The sequence below is a fragment of the Nomascus leucogenys genome, chromosome 4, assembly GCF_006542625.1.
Source record: "Nomascus leucogenys isolate Asia chromosome 4, Asia_NLE_v1, whole genome shotgun sequence".
Lineage (NCBI taxonomy): Eukaryota > Metazoa > Chordata > Mammalia > Primates > Hylobatidae > Nomascus > Nomascus leucogenys.
In genome coordinates, this window is record NC_044384.1 from 69,889,203 (window position 1) to 69,913,405 (window position 24,203).

Here is a 24,203-nt window from a genome sequence, read left to right on the forward strand (position 1 = left end):
AACAAAGCATGCACAAGTTAAGCACCTTGATGCTAAACTGCCACTGTCAGCTGATGAGGAGGACACATCCATGCTGAGCATTTTACGGAGCCTAGGCCGAGCACGCTCGCTTGTTTTAGGAATTTCTTGTCCATCTAAATCATCAAGGGTGGACTGCCTTGAGAACAGCATGGTTGCTTCAGTGTAGCAGCTAGCAGCGCAAATAGTTACAGAAACACAGTGTTAAAACACCAAGTTGTACACAGGTTACACACGGATCAACTGACCAACACACTGCCATGCAGCAAACCACACATGACACCAACACCACCGACAAGGAAGGCCACTGCAGCGGGGCTCAGGGAGGGGGAAGGACCTGTGTGCAGGTCCTTGAAACACACGAGTACTGGATTTTAAAAAACATATTGGCTAGTGACACATTACAAAATGGCACTCTCTGGGTGGGACTAAGAAACAGAAAAGTGACAAGTCCCAATATTTTTGTTACAAAGTATAATTTATGTAATTATAACTTCATAACAGAGGGTTTTTTAAATGAAAGAAAATATGCTTTATTTGGAGCTTGCAGTCCTGAGTTAAGAGCATTTATTAACCAACTTGCTTGAACAGAAATAACTGCTCATGTAGAATTTACATAAAAGATTTCAATCTTTTTTTTTTTCTTTTTAGCACAGTCTTCAGAATTAGAGAGGGGAAACTCAGGAATGACAACAAACTGAATTTTGCACCCCATTTTTGGAGTGATATTCAGTTAAGCCAAATGAGATGCTCTGCATGTAGTCGGGATGCTGGTTTAATATGCAGTGGATATAAACCAACATCAGAAATAAAATAAAAGGCTGTAAAGGAAAGAACAAAGGAACTTGAGCAATGGCAGAGTCATTTTGTCTGTTAACTTTTCATTTTGCCTAATTTTTCTTCTGGATCATGTTTTAGGGCTTGGTGGATGCCATGATGGAGAGAACCCACTGCCTAAAACCCTAATCTCCTGGTACCCAATGGAGCAGTGACTGGTGAGGGAGGATGGCAGATCCAGGCCTAGGATGCTGCTGGGTGAGGATGCTCACGAGAGGAAGCACACAGAGGTGTGACACAGGCATAGTTTCAGTTCCCACACATGGTTCAACCCCAAAGAGGGACAGACAGCCCAAAGATCCTCTACAGAAAGCAACTGGAATACTTATCTTCCAACTTGTATGCTCATGGGCCGGCTGACCCAGGGAACAGAAACAGACTCTTAGAGATATAGGATGCCTGATTTCCAGGCTGAACGTGGGAGGCTGAACACTGCCATAAAGTGAACTCACTAGGAGAGTACTAGGTGCCTGGCCTGCACAGCCATATACTGTCAGCCAAGGATCCTGAGGCAGAGATGGAAGATGTTCAGGACGCAATGACCACTGCAAGCCTGGGAGGAGCAAATCTGAGTTATTCACTCATGGAACCTGTTAAAAGAGTTTTTCAGGTCCCATGTGCTGGAGCACAAGCCGTAACTTCTCCAGTGGGGCTGGCCATGCTGCTGTGCATGTCACAGCTATGTGGCCAAGACAGGGGCAGCCGGTGAGGGTGATAAGCCTGTGAGCAACCAAAAGACTCTCTAATAAGGACATTGACGCTGTTTTGTTTTGTTTTATTTTGCCCTAACTCTTTTAGATGTCACCATGTCACCATGTCCTGGACAAAATGAGGAGACAATGACAAGATAAATTAGAAAAGCATTGGACGAACACAGTGAAGACTGGGATGCTGACACTAACTGGCTGTTGGGTTTTAGATGAATCAGTGCCCCTTTTTGGGGCCCCAATTTTATGTTTCTGAGATGAGGGGACTTCGCCTTTCTATATTTCATTTAATATTTGCAGAGATGCAACCCCATAGCCTGTGCAGTCTCCTGCAGCTTTGCTCAGGTTTTCTTCATGGGAACTGACGGTTCTAATTCAAAAGCCCTGTTTTTCTTGTTAACTCTTGGATGGAGTTCTCAGAACCTACATAATCCCACACAGTTGGGTTCCCGGTAGGGCAACCAATACGTCACACAATCCAGGACAGTTTAAAAGTGAATAGGAAGGGGAGGAAATGTATAAAAATAGGCCCTGACAGTAGGCCCAAGGGGACGGCTGCCATCACCCGCCTGACGGGACCCCCCACTGTGAGCACTACAGGAACACACGGCAACCCCTCAGAGGACATATTTAAAATATTAACCACCTCCTACCTGGGAATGCCCCTCAGAATGTTAACTAATGTTTTCTGTGTTATCTGATTATACAAAGCAACCATTAAAAATGTTTGCCATTTTACATCTGGATTAGAAAGAAACCGTGACTATTCTCGTAAGTCAAAGGGACTACAAATTCACTTGCTAGGATCCCACCCAGACTCTGTCTACTGTCTGCTTAAAGGTAAAATTCATGCCACTGGCCTCGGAGCAGGGGCCATGAAGGGCACTGGCCACACTGGGTGAGCATGACCTCACTGGGGAGTGGCAGCCTCCTGGCCACCAGACCCTTCCCAATGACTTCCACTGCAGAACCTCTTCTAGGGAGGGTTACTACCTTTCCAGCAATCAGCATGGCTCCCTGGACACTACAGTGTAGACAAATGATGATTTGGAAATTTGAAAGTTTCCAAAGCCTAGAAATATGGCTCACTGCAGAAAAGGGCAAGTGAGGTAACTCCTTTACTGGCAACAAGATAGGCCCTATTCTGTCTCCCCTTTCTTTAGGTTGAAAAACAAAATAAAAATACATTAAAACCTAATTCTAAAGGTGCTGGTTTCCTACTAGTTATTGTATTTACTGACTGACCATTTTAAAACTGGGGGGATATTTTGACAGTCTTTGTCAAAAAACAATCAATGAATTTAAATATCTCTTAACTCACAATTTTTTATCATGAGTGTGGTTTCCTATTTGCAGTCTTAGGTCAGATTTAAAGGCAGTTACTTGAGTTTATTTTAACCAGTTGTTTTTCCTCCTTAATTGTGATTTATAATATTTAATTTCTTAATGGGGCTTATTGTTCATTGTTATGCAGTAAAAAGTCATAAAGATGGGATTTATCTATGTTTATTTTATGAAAAATTTATTTTCAATTCACCTTTGAATATTCTCTGGGGCCACTGATTCAGAGTTTGGTTCTAGAGCATCTTTTTTCAAGCCAGGCTCATGTGTGATACTCAGGAGGCCTATAAAACCCTTCAGATTGTATGAAAAAAAATTGTATCTTTGTATGATTTTTCCCTGTGGGAGACTACATGGCTTCATGAAATTTCAAAAGAGGTTCATTAAAAAATGTCACCAATTACCTTTAGTGTCATCACAAATTAATGGAGAAAGGCAATTCTATTCATTACCCATTTCACTTGCCACACTTGGAGATTCAGGTAACAAAAAAAACTCTGTATTACAAAATGAAGCAAGAAGGGAGGTTAAAAAAAGGCATTTGAAAAATTTTACAAATCACATGATGGGGCAACATATTTTCTTGAAGAAAGATATAAAGGTGCAATATTCAAACTCAACACTACGCATGTATGTGATCGTATTCTTCATTGCATGGGAGGAAATGATTCCAGTTGAATATGATCATGACTTTCGGTTAAGTTCACCAGAGCTGTCTGAGCCTTTTATTTTAGAATTTAAAAGTAATAAAGACATAATTTGGATCAGGCCCAGTCCATATTAGATATATACAGAGCAGTACAGTCCAAAGCTGAGAGCAGTGGGATGCGTGTGAATGTTACGCAAAAATAAATGAACAAATAAAAGAAACACCATTTGGGACATGTACGTGTAGAGAATCTCAGCATTTCTTTCATCCTATCATTCTCTTGGTTTTTGAAAAAGGCTTGTTTGATCATGAATCGCTCCTACAGTGGGTAGACTTAGAAATGTTTAGATTCCCTAATATCCCTTCGTTCACCCTGTAACTAGGAAGCAGCACCAGTCAGCATCTCGAGTGCTCACCACATTCGGACAAATCTTGGCTCCCCACCCACCCTGCTGCACAAACCTGTATGGGCTTTCACAGACTTGCCCATGCAGGGTCCCTCTAGGATTAAAGGAGGACCTAGCTGGACTACTTAAGAGCTTAGGTAACATGGAGCTAGACATGGATTTTAAGTTTTAGCATTAAAATGAATTAAGTACATTGAATTAAAGAATGATTCAGTTTAAATACAATGATCAATAGATAGGGAGACATTTGTTGCAATAAGAATGAATTTAATACATCTGGAAGCTTCTAAATAGAACAGTTATAATAGCTTTCAGAAAGTAAAAATAAAATTCAAAATAAAGAATGACTTTTTGTCTGAATGGAATCTGTCAAAGGAGAAGACAGAAGCTCCCCTTTCAAAATGTTGATTGTGGGAGGTTTTCAAGAAGACACAATGGCGCTCTGGTAACACTCACCAGTGGAAGGATATGATATTAAATGTTCTCTTTATAACTTTGATATTACTAATGGTTTCAGAAATCAATAATTGAGAAATGTGCACATTCTTGGGTAGAAAGACACTGAAAAAGAAAGTTTTATGATGACACAGTTTTCTAATAATTATTTTATTCCATGAATTAAAACTTTAAACCAAATCTCAATTAGGAAATAAATGTTTGACCTTGAAATCATAAAGAGTTTCTGTCCTAAATGTTTCTTCTTTCCACAAAAATATATAATAATAGATGAAATATCTGTGTCTTTGGAACTCATAAATAAGCAAAGATTATTAACCAATTAAAAGAAAAACATAGTCTCTTTTATTATCCCTCAAAAGACTTTAAAAGAATCAATACCTATTTTAGGGGGACAGGCAGGGATATACCCATGCACAGTGTTATCTGCACGAATATTACTTCTAAATCAATCTAGGCATGAATATAGATATTTTAAATTAGGCTTAGCGTACATCTTATTTTAAAACTTGGATTTTTACTAAATATATGTATATATTTTACTGTGTATATATATCACAAAGATCTTTTCATACCAATAATATGGATCTGCCTCAATAATAATTATTGGGTAGCAAAATAATAGGCATAATTAGAGAGGCTTAAATACAGGAATGCAGCAACAGTTAATTAGCACTTTAGGGCAAAACTCTTTTTTTCTTTTTACCCACATTCCTCACTCAGTTTGTAATTCCAACATCCAGTTGTCTATTTTGGGTTTGGTATCAATAAAATGGTCTCAGCTCCCCCTCCTATTTCATCTGGAAATATATCCAGCATTTGTGAAGGACAAATACTTTTCCAGGTCATTAGTGCCTTGCTCTAAAGTGTGACTCTAAAGCCATCCAGGAGTTTCTGACCAGCAGTCAGAGACACCAGTCTCTACTGTCCTCCCCAGGGTAAGCATTTTAGGAGGTAATGGCCTTATCTCAGTTCTTCCTAGGCTCAAACCATTTAGGGGATTACTCTTATCTTTATATGCCTCTCCCAGAATAGAGCCCAGGGCTTGGCACAGAATAGCTGATACTCAACATGTTTAATGAAAAACATAAAACATGAATGTTCTCAGTGGTACAATTCTTTACCTGTGAAGGTGGCTATAAGGTGTAATTCATTTGGTCTAGCGCTTCACCCTAACAAGGCGATTTTTCCTCCTAAGACAGGGACTTCTGCTTTAACTTAGAATCTAGCTCTGTACAATTGTTATCAGCGATCTAGAACACTGTGATGCAAAGAATTCTGAGGCTTTTCTGGGACAGGCAGTAAGTTGGCCTGCGGTGCAGGAAGAGGCAATGAGAGACAGCATACTAGGGTGGTTGAGAGCTTGGGTTCTGAGCTAAACCACATGATTTTGTATCGTGGGTCCGCTTTTATATACATCCTAGCTGTGTGACTTTGGGTATGTTTCTTAATCTCTCTGTAACTGAATTCTGTCTTCGCAAAACAGGGATAATAATAGCATGCATCTCATAGGGTCTTAGAGGATAAAATGAGGTAACCCAGGTACAGTGCTTAGTGCTGGCCCCTGGCGAATCCATTAGTACTGTGTCATCTGACAATCCTGTTGTGAAACAATGCATACAATAGTAAACTCAGAGAAGATGGAAGTTAACATAATACTTTTTGGGAATTTTTATCATAAACCTTAAGGTAACAATTCTGAAGGGAAAGATCAAGGATAGCAACAGAAGTAGAAGACCCTAATGTAGAAGACACTGTGGATCGGCTATCTTGAAAGGCACTAAAGACGTCCCACAAATAATAACTTTGGGGTTGGGAGGGATCATTCTTCCTTGCCTCCCGCCTGGAAATCTCTATACTGTGCCTTTGGGTCACACAGGTATAGCTAATAGTGTCTTATTGATATCTGCTTTTATCTGGTTCCTTCTAGGCGAGGACAATATTCCTTATAGTTTGTTGTACAGATGGCGACAGCTGGAAGAGGGTGGGTGGGGGTCCATGCATGGTTTTGATGAACTTTCACCTCACACATCCATTTCTTATATTTGATGACCTCAGTTACCTTTGTCAAAAGTAAACCCATTGTTAGAAAGTGAAATACCTGGAGATACTGTCATGTGAATCTAAACTATCCATCCTGTGGGCTGTCTGTGCACCTGAAGCAGCTCCGGGATGCTCGTCAATGGTGTCCAGTCCTGACTCTCTGGAAAGGTTCATGATGTGGTTCTGATAGTACATGTGGATGCTCTCCCGAGTTGGAACATTGCCCTGAGGAGAATGAGACATTGCCACAGTTCTTACGGAGGCATCTACCTGTATAGCCACCTGGCATTTCTTAACGCAGACAGCTTTTCATACCCATGCATGCCTGGATAAGGATTAGGACCATGCTAGGCAAGTGGGGATTGATGTCGACTCATTTCATAAGTGGTTTCCAACATTACTAGGTAGATCTAAGTAAATGTTTTCTTATAGGTAGATAATTTTGCCAAATCATAGTAACTTTTCAAGAAATGAACTATTATTTTTAAATACAGTCTTTAAACCATATATTTTGTTATTCTGTGCATGTCCTACTTTTTCTTATAAAAAAGTTTCAGATCAAACTTTCCAGACTTCAGTGTTCAGGAGGGAGAAAAAAAACACCACTTTCTACACTTTCTAGACTAAAACTATAATTCTCTATTAGATACAGGGATATAGAACAAGGCAAAGTCTGTGCACCTGCAAACTGTGGTGAGGGGAGGGATAGGATGAATAAAGTTGCCATTCTGTGACGTGTGTGTGTGTGTGTGTAGGTGCATGTGCATGACATTTAATTATTTTAATTCTTAGTGTGGAATAGATTTAAACATACAGAAAAGCAAAGGGGTTATGCCACAACTGTCTGGAAAGAAAGGGCTTTGTCTTATCCTACCTGGAGTTTTGGACATTGACTTTTAATGTCTTCCTAATGTGGGAAGGAGCAAAAAGAATTACACCGGCAGTGTTACCTTCTTAATTTCTCTCGTCAACATGCATCGTTCAATTCTCAGAACTGTAGATATATCAATATGCTCCCTTGAAATGGAGTTAAGCCAAGTAGTGAAACTGTCCACTGTTGCCAGAAATAGGACCCAGGTAAATTTCAAAATATTAAATATCCTCTTGATGATATTATCTAGGAGGAAGAAAGGCAACAAGATGTTAAAGGAACGAAATACCATTGATTTTGCTTTTGTGTAGCCCAGCGATATTTTACCAAAGCTGGACCTGGCTCTTGGCCTGTGCATCTAATAAGGCATGTGACTCAGATACTCATCATGAACGCAGGAGAGCTGCCATGCAGGAAGCTTTCATGGGGCTTTGCACACACGCAGTGGCAGACCAAATCAGGATAGAACTTGTAATAGTGGAAATAGCATTTAGTGGAAATAGTATTTAGTGGAAATAGCATTTAGTGGCAATAGTATTTAGTGGAAATAGCAAGCAGAGCGGCTCCCTATGCAGCTGACCCTTGAACAACATGGGTTTAGACTGCGTGGATCACTCTACACATGGATTGTTTTCAGTAAAAGTTACTCCAAACGTGCCTGCCTCTTCTGTCTCCCCTTCCACCTTCTCTCCTCCACCTCTTCTGCCTCTGCCACCCCTAAGACAGCAAAACCAACCCCTCTTCCTCCTCCTCAGCCCACTCAAGGGAAAGACGACGAGGATGAGAGCTTTATGATGGTCCACTTCCATTTACTGAATAGGAACAATATTTTCTTTCTGATTTTCTTCATGACATTTTCTCTAGCTTCCCTATATAATATGTGTATATAGTCACATCTGATGTTCTGTGTGACAATTTCCCACCTGTGCTGTCACTACCCTGGTGACACCCAAACCTCAAAACCATGTCACACCTAACAGTCTTCCATGAGGTACATTTAGGAAGCAAGGAAAAGAGAGGGTATCTTTTGCTGAGCAAGGAGGCACAGGAAGAGAACGGCCGCTGCTTGAAGCTGAATGAAGTGAGTCGCTGTGGCTGCTGAACAGGAGATGCCATGAGCACCTATGTTTCCCTCTCCACCCCTCCTCACATCCTTTACAAAATCTCAAGCAAGGTATGTATTTCTCACAATCGTTCAGATAGAGCCTCTAGCTGCTCTGTGTAGACATAAAGGGGAAGCTTGGCTCTGGAGGATGAAAGGCTTGGAGTTACACCCATGAATGAACTTTAGCAGCTCCTTATATTTTCGACATGTATTTTTCTCATATCCACAATTGTTTTCTTAGAAATGATGAAGATGAACATTATTATGGCATAGTTTTGCTACAGTGGGCCTGATGGTAAGGCTGCAGCCACTGCACTGGAGACGTGAATCACAGGCGCTTTGTGAACCTGGGTGACGACTCACCAACAGGGAAAGTGAGGACTCGAGTTTAACCACAGGGGCAGTAGGGCACAGTGGTTAAGAGCACACACTCTGGATTCAGACTCCTTGGGTTCAAATCCCAACTCTACTCTTTAGTGGTTATATAGGCTTGGTTAATACAACTAAGAGGTTAAGTCGGTTAATCTCTCTCTGCCTCAGTTCCCTGTTTTGAGAGAGTTAAACAAGTTAATATACTCCAAACTCTTGAAAAAGTGCCTGAGAAACAAGACACGTGATCTGAAGTGTTGGCAGTTGTTACGGTGTGAGGCTTTGCAGCAATAAGAGTGTCCAGGTCCACATATATGTGTGTCCAATGACCTAGAATTGGAAGTCTGGGTTTGAGGACTGGCATGGTGGAGGGCATTAAGTGGCCTTCAGTAAGTCTCCTTTCGTGCTAGCAGAGGGCAGGCTTGGAAGCATTTGTGTGGGGACACAAAGAGCCTGACGCCTGGCCTGCTGATAGAGAACTGCATAGGCGCTCCAAAGCAGACGAAGAAATAACCGTATAGGCGCTCCAAAGCAGACGAAGAAATGGCATGATTAGAGAGGGCTAGAGAGCATCGAGTTCATTTCATTCGGAGGCTTTGGCCTTTTCTTCTTCCTGCATAAAGATACCTTCCTCCAAATCACATACTATGAGGAGCCCAAATGGCACTGTGGCTGGACCGGGAGTTCGAAGACAAGGGTTCTATACCTGACTCTCTTATCTGTGGAATCCAGAACAAGTCACCAACTCACTGAGCTTGGTTTTCCCCTCCTAAAATGAAGAGTTTGGTCCTAACCTTCTAGAGTATCTCTAATTTCCCCAGTCCTACTCATCTCTCATTTACTTCCTCCTCTCTGTGTTTTTTAAAAATAATTGCCAGTATTTTTTGTGTGTGCCTTCATTCTGATGGCTTCCATGGGACATTAAGAATTTGCTCCCTAAAAGCCTCTTTCATAGGTGCTTGCATAAAGGAATTTACAAACTGACACTAATTCAACATTTTATCCAACTGCATAAAGTCCAGACCTGCTTTTAAGAGTCATTTTGCAATTTCAGTGGAGATGAGATTCCGAGGGATACTGATTATTTACTCATAGTCCAGAAAACAGTGTTCGATTCACAATTTTTCAGGCAGCCTTCCATTATATACCATCTGGGCAGGTATCATTTTCAAAGTTCTCACAGCTCATATTTGTCTTTATTTTGTTACCTGGTCCATCGGATTTCTTTTTGATTGGTTCATCCTCCCGGTCTTCCCATTCCACAGGACCTGCCAAGTGTGTTCAATAAAGGTGAGTTAAATTCCATTTAGGGTAAATTAAATGCCAATATTACTCTTCTAGATTAAAAGGAATTTTATAATTAACTCTAAGACATTCTGTCTATTTCAAGAGTTCCTCGGGAAAAGTTGTTAGAATTCATAGCTCTTAGATTATTTTACTCCACGCCAGCATAAAAATTATGTAAACCAAGGATGTGTAAACTACATTCGCTGGTAGGTACTGGCCAGTACTGGTGGGTTGACTGTTGTCAAATGGCCTGTGAGTTCAGAATGGTTTTTATATTTTTAATAGTTGAAAAATCTAAAGGAGAATAATATTTGGTGCATGTGAAAATTATGTGAAATTCAAATTTAACAGTCATGCCCATTTTTCTGTATATTATCTATAGCTGCTTTTGCCCTATAATGGCAGATTTGAGTTGCAACAGAGACTTCATGAATAGTAAACCTTAAAATATTTACTATGAATGCTGGGTGCAGTGGCTCATGCCTGTAGTCCCAGCACTTTGGGAGGTTGAGGAGAGAGGATAACTTGAGCCCAGGAGTTTGAGACCAGCCTGGGCACCATAGTGAGACCTCGTCTCTACAGAAAATCAAAATATTAGCTGGGTGTGGTGGCACGCACCTGTAGTTCCAGCTATTTGGGATGCTGAGGGTGGGAGGATTGCTTGAACCTGGGAGCCATGATTGTGCCACTGCACTCCAGCCTGGGCAAAAGAGTAAGACCTTGTCTAAAATAAATAAATAAATAAATAAATAATAAATAAATAAATAAATAAATTTGCTATGAGGTTCTTTATAGAAAATGTTTGTCATATCTTAAAATGACATTATGGGATTTCATTTAATTTCATATCCTCTTATTTAAGGCTAAAATGGTCAGATCTATCAAATGAAAGTGCAGGATAGCTAGTTAAATTTGAATGTAAGATAAACAAGAAATTTTAAATTTAAGAACATTTAAAAATATATTCAGGAGAGGTAAGTGCAGATTCCTTAAAAGCACATATTGTGTCATGGTAAAGTCTGGGATTCTGGTGTACCCATCACCAAATGGCAAACATTGTACCCAACAGGTAATTTTTCAACCCTCAATCCCCCTGTCCCCAACTCTCCCGCATTTGATAATCTCCAGTGTCTATGACTGCCCTCCATATGCCCATGTGCACCCATTGCTTAGCTCCCACTGATAAGTGAGAACATGAGGTATTTGACTTTCTGCATTATTTCAGTTAAGATAATGGCCTCCAGTTCCATCCACGTTGCTGCAGAAGACATGATTTCATTCATTTTTATGGTGGAGTAATATTCCATGACATATATATATATATATATATATATATATATATATATATATATATATATAATTTTCTTTATCCAGTCCTCCGTTGATGGACACTTAGGTTGATTACATATTTATGCTATTGTGAATAGTACTACAATAAACATGTGAGTGCAGGTACCTTTTTGATATAATTATTTTCTTCCCTTTGAATATATACATAGTAGTGGGACTGCTGGATTGAAGGATAGTTCTATGTTTAGTTCTTTAAGAAATCTTCATTTTCTTTTGAGTTTTTAATTTTATTTATTTGGGTACCAGTGATTGATTCCAAATAAACCTTTTTACAAAAAGGATACAAGGTGGTTTAGGGTTATATATGAAATATAACAGGATAACAGGTAGATGAGAAAGTAAAATGAAAAAATCAGGTTAGGAGACACAAAATAGACCCAGGAATGAGGCTAGAACATTTATAATTTGGTGTTGATGCTGTCATCTGATAGAGGATGTTGTTCATACTGTTGCTCTGAAGAAGTACATCTTGAGAATTTTCAAATAATGATGTGAAGTTTGAAGTAGGTATCTTAAATCTTCATATTTTTAAAGTATAAGTATGTTCCGTGAAATATGTCCAGATTATACTTAAGCTAAACATTATTTGTTATGTTAAAAACTCAAACTGGGCTTCATATATATAGAGAGGATATATATATGTATATATGAATATGTGTGTGTGTGTGTGTGTGTATATACACATGAAGCCCAGGTAACATGTAGAGAGAATATATAAATCTTATACATATTCTCTCTCTCTGTATATATATATATATATAAAATATATATATCTCATATATATGTCCTATATACTGTCTCTGTGTGTATATATATAATATATACTATAATATAATATTATATTATATATAATATATAATATATAATTATAATATATATTATAATTATATATAAAATATATATTATATATTATATATAATACAATATATAATATATTATATTTTATATTATATAATATATTATATATAATATATTAAATATTTAATATTATATATTAAATATAAAATATATAATAATTATATATAATATATTGAATATAATATATAATAATTATATATTATATATTAAATATATTAAATATAATATAATTATATATATTATATATTATATATTTGGTATTTTATATATATACACACAGAGACAGAATATATACAGGACATATATATGAGATATATATATTTTATATATATATACACAGAGAGAATATATATGACTTACACATTCTCTCTACATATTACCTGGGCTTCTTGTGTATGTGTGTATATATATATATATAGATACACACATACATACACACACACACATATATTCATATATATAATTATTATATATAATATATTAAATATAATATATATTTTATATATATATATATATTAGAGTCAGGTCTTGCTCTGTTGCCCAGGTTGGAGTGCAATGGTGTGATTATAGCTCACTGCAGCCTTGACCTCCAGGGCTCAAGTGATCCTCCCTCCTCAGCCTCCCAAGTAGCTAGGACTACAAGTGTGCAACACCACACCTGACTATATTAAGAAAAAATCTTTCTAGAGATGTTGCCTGGGCTGATCTCAAACTCCTGGGCTCAAATGATCCTTCTACCGCAGCGTCCCAAGTTGCTGAGATTACAGGCGTGAGCCATAGCTCCTGGCTCAGTTTCCTGCATTTTATCTGGTTACCCTATCTAAGGTCATTCATGATCTGACTCCAGGAATCTTCTCAAACTTATTTTCTGCCAACCTCTTTACTACTGCTGCTCCACATCTGGTCTTGACCAGCTAAGCTGACCTGCTCTTTATTTTTTATGCATGGGCTTGCTTGCTTCTGCTAGAATGTCAGGCTGTGTGCAAATACTCCCTTCTTCATGGAGCATTCCCTGAAGACATACTTGGCTACAAGATATCCTTTCTCCCTCAGGTCGCACACTACTTTATCTCTACTTTTTAAAATGGAACTTTGCAGTTTTGATATCATTAGGAATTTTTTCCCTATACTTATCTTGCCTACCAGTTACAATGAAAGGCTTTAGAACAAAGAAGTCTAGTAGGAATTTCAGACCCACTACTCACTGAACGGCTGTGTGACCTCAGGCAAGTTGCTTCATTCTCTGGGACCTTATTTGCTCCTCTGTAGAGCAGGGATAATAAAATGACCCTGTGCTGTCATTTTAGGAGGGTGCAGGACACTAACCACTATTTTTATCTGTTTGTCCCTCTTCCTCGAGAATCCTGTTGCTGTGGGCAAGAGGTGGTTTTTACCGGGGGTATCAGCGTGACTGTTCAAAATAATATGGGCACCCAGGATGTTGGGCAGGGTGGTATATGTATTCCTGTGTCCAGGAGGGCTGGGGGCAATGTCGGTTCGGGAGAGTTCGTGCACCTGTGTGGGTGCGTGGGTGTAGGGTGGTGGGCGGATGGGTGGGAGAGGATTCATATATGTGAGCAACTGTGGATCCTTGGGTGCGAGTCCACCGGAGGAGGGGCTTCACGCTGCCTGGGGCTGGAAGAGCTCGTGTGCGAGCCTGTGTTCGGGAGCATGAGGATGGAAGTGTCGCGGCTACAGCCCGGGCCAGGTGGAGCAGGGCCAGGGCTGGGCTCCCAGGTGGGTCCCGGAACGCCTCGCCCAGCGCTGCCTCCCTTCGCCTTCCCCGCAGGCACCCACTACCTGCGGGGCGGTAACAACGCGCGCCAGCCGTGGCACAACGCGGAGGGCCGGCTGCGGTACGGGCTACGGCCGGCGAACCCCACGAGGAGGGCCTGGCCACCCTGCACAGCGTGCTGCTCCGCAAGCAGCCGTTCCTGTGTCGCGCTGCGCTGCTCTACTACAGCAGCCGTCACGCTGTGCACATGTCCTTCCGCCAGCTCTTCCAGGACCTGGCCCGCTACATGCGGGACGCCGACGTGCGCTGGGAGTACTGCGCGCGCGCCAAGAGCGGCCAGACAGACACCCCGCTGCCAGGTGGTTTCAGCAAGGACCAGGTGTACCTGAACGGCATCCTGTGCATTCTGGGACATCGCCAGACCATCGATTTCCCGCTGCTGACCTCACCGGGCAAGGTGTCCTATGAGGATGTGGACCACCTGCGGCCCCATGGGGCGCTGGATAATACCCGGGTGCCCCACCTTATGCAGGACTTGGCACGCTACCGGCAGCAGCTGGAGCACATCATGGCCACCAACCGGCTGGATGAGGCGGAGCTGGGTCGCCTGCTGCCCGACTGATGTAGGTTGAGGGCTGCAGACAGAGGCCCTGGACAGAAGCTCCAGATAAGCCCCCAGAACATGAAGCTGTTTGCTCTGTGCTTCCACGGCCTGGGTGTTTCTTGGGGGGTGTTGGGAGGGCAGGAGCATTCCTTGAGAAGGAGTGGCAACATCAAAGGGTTTGTGTCCCTTGCTAGCCTCCCTGGGGCCTGGGGACCTGCAACAGCATGTCTGGCAAACTGAGTCGCCCTCCTGCCTCCAGCTCTCTGTTGAGCAGAGGGAAGGCATGGGGGCAGGAAGGGAGCTGAGCATTGATGGGGATGAGGGTGGTTTGGGAATAGAAACTTGTTCTTGCATGAGATGGCTTTGGTTGTCCCGGTACTCCAATCTTTCCCTTCCCTCACCTGTCCCCTTGGTGCTCCTTCAGCATTCGTGCTGTCTGCCTCTCACTGGGTCCTGGTGGGGGTCGGGATCCCTTCTTCTGGGGTGATTGATGGCCTGAGCCTGAGGTCTGGTAGTAGAGACCCAGCTGGTCTGGGGTGTGCTTTCCAACATTTTGCCTCTCTCACTGGTCATGTATTTATTCCATATTTATATGGCTTACTTCCTGTAGCTGGGAGCAGCAGCTCCTGAAGGTTCCATGGCAGGGAACAAGACACTCCTTCTGGAAGGTACTGATTTTCCTAGCCCCACTCCCATTACACGCACACACCCCCCACCCCCCACACACATACAGTGATTCAGGCCTTGTGAATCAAGCCCAAGAGCTCTCTTGGCCCTGTCCCCACTCCCTCCACTGGCCTCTGCTTTTCCTGTCTTTGCCCACACCCTCACAGCTGGTCTCTGGCAGAGGCTGGCATAGCCTAGGAGCAGCTGCAGTTGTGCCTGAGGGACAGGCCCTAGAGTTTAGTGGGCTAAGTCCTAAACCCCTCCTGGACCAGGTGAGGTGCAGAGCGCCTTTTGTGTAAGTTACGGGTCAGAATCCTCACTGAGCTCCCAGTCCAGAGGGAAATTAAAACAGTAATTACAAAAAAAAAAAAAAAAAAAAAAAAAAAAAAGAAAAAAAGGGATAAGAAGCCTGACATATAAACAGCATGAATTGATAAGAACAAACAACCCGACAGAACGACGTGGGACAATGCTAAGTGTTTAAATCTTAGACTTGAAAAGAAAACATCGCCAACAAAATGTGAAATAAAAATGCTCAGTTTAATTAGTTAAGAATTCAACTACATTCAAATGAAAATAAAAGCCATTTGTCATCCTTAGAAAGAAAAATGATAAAAACAGGAGTAAAATCCTGTGGCGTGAGGCTAAAGGAAATTGGACACTCTTGTCCCTCACATGGAGGAGGGCAAAGTACTAAAACCTTTCAGAAAAATATCGATTAAAGTAAAAACAGGCACACTCTAAATAAGTCATCCCACTTTTGCGAATCTGTTCTGTGGAAAATGCATGTTCTTCCTAACCTTTGCTAAGCATTTAAACACCCTCGTATGTATTATGACATATAAATGTTTGTGCAGTGGTATCTATTACAGCACTGTTCATTGTGGCAAAAATCCGGAAGCAACCTTATGTCCATTAAGGGTGAGAGGATTGAATAAATTATGCATATCTGCACTATGGAATATTTTGCAGCTATTAAAAAAGAGTAATATGATTTTATAAATAATTGGAGAAATGTTCATGACATTGGTAATGAAAATGCAAGAGTAATTTGTAGAGCACGAACTTATCAAAAAAAATAAAAAAGAGGCTGAGCGCAGTGACTCACGCCTGTAATTCCAGCACTTTGGGAGGCCGAGGCAGGCGGATCACGAGGTCAGGAGATCAAGATCATCTTGGCTAACACGGTGAAACCCCATCTCTATTAAAAGTACAAAAAATTAGCCGTGCGTGGTGGCGGGCACCTGTAGTCCCAGCTACTCGGGAGGCTGAGGCAGAAGAATGGCGTGAACCCAGAAGGCAGAGCTTGCAGTGAGCTGAGATGGCGCCACTGCACTCCAGCCTGGGCGACAGAGCAAGACTCTGTCTCAAAAAAAAAAAAAAAAAAAAAACCAGTAAAGGAAACCACCTGCATACACGTGTGTGCACATGAGAAATGAAGTGAAAGTGAACACAACATACTGTTAGGATTTGTAACCTTAGAGGACAGGATTTTGAGGTGACTGGGTTGGGGCAGATTATACATGTACCTCTTCACTGTTTGACCTGTTCCAGCAATTGTGTATTAATTTTGTCTTCTTAAAGCAATAAAGTAAGATAAAGTTACTAGGATGTATCGGGGGGAAGAAAGGTCAAAAAGAAGAGACTTTGTAATTAGAGTTCCATTAGAAATTATCTTTTCCTTTTTATTTTTTAATGCCTTTTATATTTCACAAGCCACCTATGGATACATTTCCTTTGTAAAGAAACAAAATACAGGCCGGGCGCAGTGGCTCACGCCTGTAATCCCAGCATCTTGGGAGACCAAGGTGGACGGATCACTTGAGGTCAGGAGTTCAAGACCAACCTGGCCAACATGGTGAAACTCCATCTCTACTAAAAATACAAACATTGCTAGGGGTGGTGGTGTGCGCCTGTAGTCTCAGCTACTCAGGAGGCTGAGGCACGAGAATTGCTTGAACCTGGGAGGCTGAGGTTGCAGTAAGCCGAGATCACCCCACTGCACTCCAGCCTGTGTGACACAGAGAGACTCTGTCTCAAAAAAAAAAAAAAGAAACAAAATACAACAGATGAACCTTATCTTTAATCATGCCACTTAATCTCCACTTTCTCAAGAAGTAATGAGTGAATATTCCTCCTGATCTTTCTCTTGCATTCGTAAGCTATTATATGCATCCATTAAAAATGCAAAATACTGTCTTGAGGTACTACTCTGACTTCATTTGTTTCATGATTTCGTAATGTGCGTGCCATTTGCAATGTGTTGTTTTTCACTTAATAATGTGTCAGGAATTGTTCTCCATACCAGCTCAAAGCTATCCATCTCATTTTTAAAGCACTGAATAACATTCCATAATATATTAGTAACATAATGTGTTTAACTCTTCTTCTTCATATGGGCATTTAGGATGTTTCCAAATTTTTTGTTATTAACAAATAGTGTCTGATGAATACTCTTAGACGTGTGTGTTTGTACACATGTGCAAGTACTGCTATAGAATAAGCCAAACACCTAGGCGTGGGACTGATCTGTAGTATGATATGTAACATTTGAGCTTTTAGCAGGTAATGACACACAACTCTTCAAAGCAGATATACTACTTCACAACACAACTCATGGTATATGTAAGTACTTATTTTCCTACCAGCTCCCAAGCAGTGACATTAGCCAGTGTTTAGGTTCCTGTCAATCCAATGGGTTAAGAAAACAGTATGTCAAAATATTTCATTTGTATTTCTTGTTTATAGTGAGACTGAGCACCTTTTGGTCATTTTTGTTTTCTGGTCTGTGAATTGTTTTTCATACCCTCTCATTGATTGAATTGAATTTTTCTTTTCTTGATTTCTAGCAGTTCTTAACATACACAGAATACTCATCTTTAGTCTGATATATACAATAAAATATTGCTCCTGAGTGAATCACCTGCACTTCAGCTTCGCTTTTGATGTTTTTTGTTATAGTTTGAAATATTTTTACCCTTAGACATGTATTTATATCATGTTTTCAAATATCTTGGTATAATGCTGAATATATGTTCCTTTTGTTTGCTTGTTTCTGAGTATTGTTTAAGTGTGCTTTCCCTTTTTTCTTGGTTAAATTGCCAAAGTTTCAGCTTTCTTATTGGCTATTTATTTATTTATTTTTTAGACGGGGTCTTGCTCTGTCGCCCAGGCTGGAGTGCAGTGGTGCGATCTCGGCTCACTGCAAGCTCCGCCTCCCGGGTTCACGCCATTCTCCTGCCTCAGCCTCCCAAGTAGCTGGGACTACAGGCGTCTGCCACCACCCCCGGCTAATTTTTTGTATTTTTAGTAGAGACGAGGTTTCACCGTGTTAGCCACGATGGTCTCGATCTCCTGACCTTGTGATCCACTCGCCTTGGCCTCCCAAAGTGCAGGGATTACAGGCATGAGCCACCGCGCCTGGCCTTAGCTTTTTCTAAGAACAATTTTTAACTTAATGATCAGGTCATGTTCTGTAGTATTTCTCTTTTTTTAATTACTTAATATCCATGTAAAAAATTAGTTTTCTTCTACTTTTTTTGGATTTCATTTGCATTCCTTTTTTCCTACTTAAAAAAATATATATATCTCCTAACTTTGTGCTTTAATTTATTCCAAGTGGCAGAAATGACCAATTAAGGACAAATTAAAACTCTTGGCGTTCTTTAGAATTTAAAAATCTTAATCCCTCAGAAGTTCCTGTCCTTTGCAGACAAGGCTGGGGAGCACAGCCTGAAACCTGCCACAGCCCACCCACCGCAGCCACCCACCCACCACTTACCCTCCTTGGATCCTTTCCGCCTTCGTTTCCGTTCTTCTCTTGCAGACCTTTTTTTCTCTTTGTGTCTTTGTCGGAGTGCTGTTTTAGGATCAGTAATCCAGGCTTGATAAACAAACTGAAGAGGAGAAAGTTCAATTATTTTCTGGCCTTTTAATAAAAAAAAGGGACCTACATCAAGCTTCCTGACTTTTGAAATATTTTTTCCTCCCAACACAAACTAAACATCCCGGTGCTATTTTTATTATCATGAGATTCAATTTTTTTTTTTTTTTTAGAAAAAGACAACAGATGTTGTAGTAATATATTTCATCTGGTATCACAGATATCCTGAGATAAACTTTGGGTATACCATACAAACCATCATTTCTCCTAAGTCCCTACGTCTCACCACAATTTGTGATACTTATTACTGATGCTTTTGCACTGTCCACAACAGGTATAAGCTGGAAGGCTCATTCAGTATCAGTAGTTTCTCCCATCACAAATAAACTTTGAGTCAAAAGCAAAATAACATCTTTAGTAGTCTTATTTACTTTGGGAAAATAGTTTTGTGCATTTGATACTCTCCCTTCTGAATGACAGCTATTACCAGCGACTTGAGAAAGGGATTTGGAGAATGATTAGTACTTTGCGAGGAAAAAAAATGTGATATTAAGGTTAAGGAGTTATTCCAGAATAGCATTAAAGAAAAACTGTGGGGCTTTTGGTTGCCTTTTGTCATTTTCATTCAAGGGCTGAAAATAGTTGCATTAATATATTGTAACTGATAACCAGGAAAGAGCAGTTGTGAAGACCCCCCTGCCAAGAGTCTCCCAAATCATGCAGAAAGAACAAAAAGAAAACCTTGATAGAAAAAGTCAGCCATATAACAACATGAAGCCAAGCAGGCATGCCTCTCATGCACCACAAACACACCTGGGTCTCAGGGAAGCTGGGTTTTTCATTATGATGATAAAGTTAAATAAATGTTTTCTGGGAGCTCTTTAAACCCAGATCTTTTCATCTTATTCTATAGTATTTTCAGATTTCTGAAATCTTTGAAAAACACAGCGTAAGCAAATCAGTGGCATTGTGAAGTCAGTAGAAAGTAAAGAGAGATTCAACTTTTCCATACATGGAAATGGAAGGGTCATAGGTTACTATAATAGAAAAACTGTTTCTTTTTTTCTCACTGGTAGAAATCTGAATTTCATGAGAAATTAAAACAAATGCAACATCTGTATTATTTCTGAATAACAAATTCCAGGAGGCAAAAAATTATTCTATTTTAGGCCAAAAGAATATTTTAAATAATGGGAAGACGAACTGGAATTTTCAGGAGGACTGAATAAAGGAATTTTTAGTAGATGTTTATTGGCTATGTTAATTGGGAATTCTATCAAGAATATCTTTGAGTTATAGTACATTAATAAGCAAACTTGCCTCTGCACAATATTGGTTGTTTTAAAATAATCTGATTACTGAACATAAGAAATTTTCAGGTTTAAGAGCAACATATGGTGACATTTCCTTTAAAAAAGTGTTATCACAATATTGCTTTTAGATGATGCATGAATCCCGAAAATAGAAAACAAAAAAGTAATTGAGGATTTGTGAATATAAGAGGCACACAAGTTGGAGGAATTCTTTTTCTCTGAAGAAAAAGGAAACTGGGAGGAAAAGGAGAGAGGAAAAGGGATGTGGAGGGTGGAATCGAAGAAGTCTTGTAGAAAGGGTGGGTGTCATTAACACTTTGGTTTATAAAAGGGCACTCCTGACTCAACAAAGGACCCCTAAAGAAGAAGCATGCCAGTGCTGCCTCACTGCCATGAGAATTGAGGTATGCAAACCAGGGAAAACGGAGAGAGGAGGGAGTCATAGGGTAATTCCTTATTTGTAGATAAATTATCTTAACTTTGATGTTTTGAAATAGAAACATTTTACAGTTCCAGGAATTATTAAGAGGGTCAGAAAAACGTTGACAATGAAGAGGAGGGGGAAACGTCCCAATCCTTACTGAGTCAAGAAATGGAAGGCTCTTACCAAACTTCCCAAGGCTTTTGTTTTTTTTTTGGTTTTTTTTTTTGAGATGGAGTCTTGCTCTGTCACACAGGCTGGAGTGCAGTGGCGCCATCTCGGCTCACTGCAAGCTCCGCCTGCCAGTTCCTGCCATTCTCCTGCCTCAGCCTCCCGAGTAGCTGAGACTACAGGCGCCTGCCACCATGTCTGGCTAATTTTTTGTATTTTTAGTACAGACGGAGTTTTACTGTGTTAGCCAGGATGGTCTCGATATCCTGACCTCGTGATCTGCCCGCCTCGGCCTCCCAAAGTGCTGGGATTACAGGCGTGAGCCACCGCACTCAGCTAGAACTTCCCAATTCTTACTTTGCAGCTGCAGTTGTCAGCCAGCTGGATGGGCCTCTCTGGAAAATCAGACACAAGCTCCATGAACCAGGAGTAGAAAAATACATGGAAATTTACTTGAAAGACCTTTGAGCTCTCCGAAGAGCTACCACCAGTAGCAAGCGTTCCTGACTTTATCTTAAATTTTACCATATATATCAGGGGAAAATAGGGTTTGTTTTACTAACAACATGTGAAAATGCACTTGTTCTTTAAGACAGGGAGAGCTTTATCAAAGTGGAGATTCTTAACTGAAATTGGTGAAGTTTCATCATCTGTCCTTTGATTCGGGTGTGGTCTAGCACCTTCTTTATGTCGTCTGTTAGATAATTTTTTTGAAAAGAAACTAAGATGGGGGATAATTACATTGTTATACTTCATTTAAATAAATTCTTAAAAATGAATTGAGAAAGTCATATGGTAGTCATAGAAAAGAAAAGGAAAAGAATTTGGAGGAAGCAGAAATGGTAAATACTACACTAAAAAACAGGATCCTGGCATTTTAAAAGCAGAAGGAACCTGGAGGTGTGGATGCTGCTACTCAAGGCCCAGCCACGGTTGTGCTTCACATGAGAGTTTGAGGGAAATGCACACTGTGAGGTCCCTTAGGACCTGCTGAATCAGAACCTGCATTTAAATAAGATCCCAGGGTAAAATGTGAGAAGCACTGGTCTATGTCACTATCAAACTACTTGCTTAACAGTTGAGGGACATACAGAGCAAAGCATTTTAGTGGCTGCCCCGACTGAGTTCAGTAGAAAGGGCTTTCTATAAAATGTAAGAATAGGAATTCATTATTAATGTTTTTCCGTAACGAAGCGACTACAGCATAGGTAGCTGAATAACTTCAACTGTGCATTAGGTTAATCAACAAATAATTTTTGACAGTGTATTCATAAGCCCTAGCATGGATCTGTGGGAGTGAGGAGCCCGCAGACTGCACTGGGTGGATCAGCCCAGGGAGAAGCTGGCTGTACCAAGTGCAGAAACTGGAAGACGGAAACTGAAAGGGACCCGAAAAAGAGATGGAATAAGAGACATCTTTTATTAGCTTATCCAGAATTTTACCAGCTTTCTGAGAAAAATTATCACCCTTTTTACTCATCAGAACTGATTCATGCAACCAGATGTGACCCTTTTAAAATGAGATGTGACTTAGGCAACACCATGAGAAGGACAGAAATTATATCTGTATCTGCATTTTCTCTTTCTATTTTTTGATAGTTACTGGTGTCCACTTAAGAATAAGAGTCAAATAATAGGAACTTTGGCTTCTAAGAACTTGTTTTGGAAAACTTTTTCTAATATTTTACGTTCCTGTAATTCCTTCATGGTACCATCTATAGAACGGAGAAAATGCAGAGATAGGGCAATGAAGGTATATTTCTCTACAGTTCTACAGAGCAGAGAGTCACACACTACACATCAGTAAAACATCAAATACCTTTGCAGCTCTGATTAAATACTGAAGAATAGTTTTGGGAAGTTTAATGACAGACTTTGGCAAGGCTAAAATGGCTGATGCAAACTTCCCAATAGCTCTCTACAAAGAAGGACAAAGCAAGAGTAATTAGTAGAAAAAAACAAAAAACTAGTAATTTAATATATGATGTCAGCATGAATTTGTCTTTACAGTTACACCAACTAGGTTAAAAGATGCCAGTCACTGAAGCTAGAATAAAATGTGCTCTGCTTGTAAGTTAGGAATAAAGAAAATAGTCAATCATTGCATGTAATCCATCCAACATAGTGAAGGTGTTCATGTTCTCTCCTTGGCCGCATGATGAGTGGTGGTTAGAATAAAACTCTTTTGAATAAAAATAAATGAGTTAAGTCATTAGTATTTGATAAGCCAGTTGCAAACATGCACAAAATCCCGGTCATGAAGAAACAGACACAAGAAGCAATGGGGGAAGAAAGAAAGCATCAGACCAAAGTGTCTCTATGCAGAATTCAGTTTTTCAATGTCACTGAGAAAAAGCATGGATGGGCGCCACCCACTTGAGAAGGCCTGGCCAAAAAACTGATGAAGGCCTTATCATGGGCATATCATGTGGCTTGATGGACATCATTCTATGTGCCTCGTAGGAAAACAAATGGGAAATAACAGCCCTAGTATGTAGTTAATTGACAAAAGAAACACAGACCAATTTTCATCCCGTACATAAGGCTAATGACAAAGCCTCATCTTTATCAAGCATTGATTCACAATCACTCAATATGCTACCTTAGGCTGGTGATCTATAGCTGAGAATGGGACAGCAGGTTCTAAAACAGAAAGGTAGCTAAGCTGAAAAAACCAGAACTGTGCCACATATTTTTATTACTAGTTCAATATATTCTCAAATCTTTAGCAATACATATGAAACAGTTTTCAAACTTTGAAGCAACATTTAAATGATCATTTGCTCCAAAACAAAGCAAGGATTTTGTTTTCATTATCGCCTATCTCACATATTGAAATGTAAGTCCACTCAAGCAATCCAATGCAATGCCAGAGAAGTCTTTTTCACTTCCTGCTTGCAAGAAAAACATTGAGTTCACCCAACGAAGCTTTATTTTTTGTTTATAGTATCAGGAACTGTTTCAGTGCAAGTGAATGAAAACCTGGCCTGTACATCGTTCTTGCTTGATACTAATTATGGTGTTGCTGGGAGCAGGCTTCATTAGAATTTAATTAGAAATAAAGAATTGCAGATGTAAATCAGAAGCTTCGGGGAGCTATGACATATGAATA

At 40.2% G+C, this 24,203-nt stretch overlaps 1 protein-coding gene across 2 annotated transcripts in view; it reads right to left on the reverse strand.

Annotated features, from left to right (window-relative positions):
- Positions 1-24,203, reverse strand: part of PIEZO2 (piezo type mechanosensitive ion channel component 2) — a 475,806-nt gene that overhangs the window by 37,870 nt on the left and 413,733 nt on the right. The window contains exons 35-40 of one of the 2 annotated variants that reach the window (XM_030810770.1): positions 22,911-23,009; positions 19,085-19,199; positions 10,012-10,071; positions 7,409-7,575; positions 6,517-6,683; positions 26-190 (exon numbers count right to left, since the gene is read on the reverse strand). In XM_030810770.1, coding sequence (XP_030666630.1) covers positions 26-190; positions 6,517-6,683; positions 7,409-7,575; positions 10,012-10,071; positions 19,085-19,199; positions 22,911-23,009 — 773 coding nt within the window. The remainder of the gene's footprint in view (positions 1-25; positions 191-6,516; positions 6,684-7,408; positions 7,576-10,011; positions 10,072-19,084; positions 19,200-22,910; positions 23,010-24,203) is intronic. The other variant, XM_030810771.1, reaches the window with a different exon arrangement.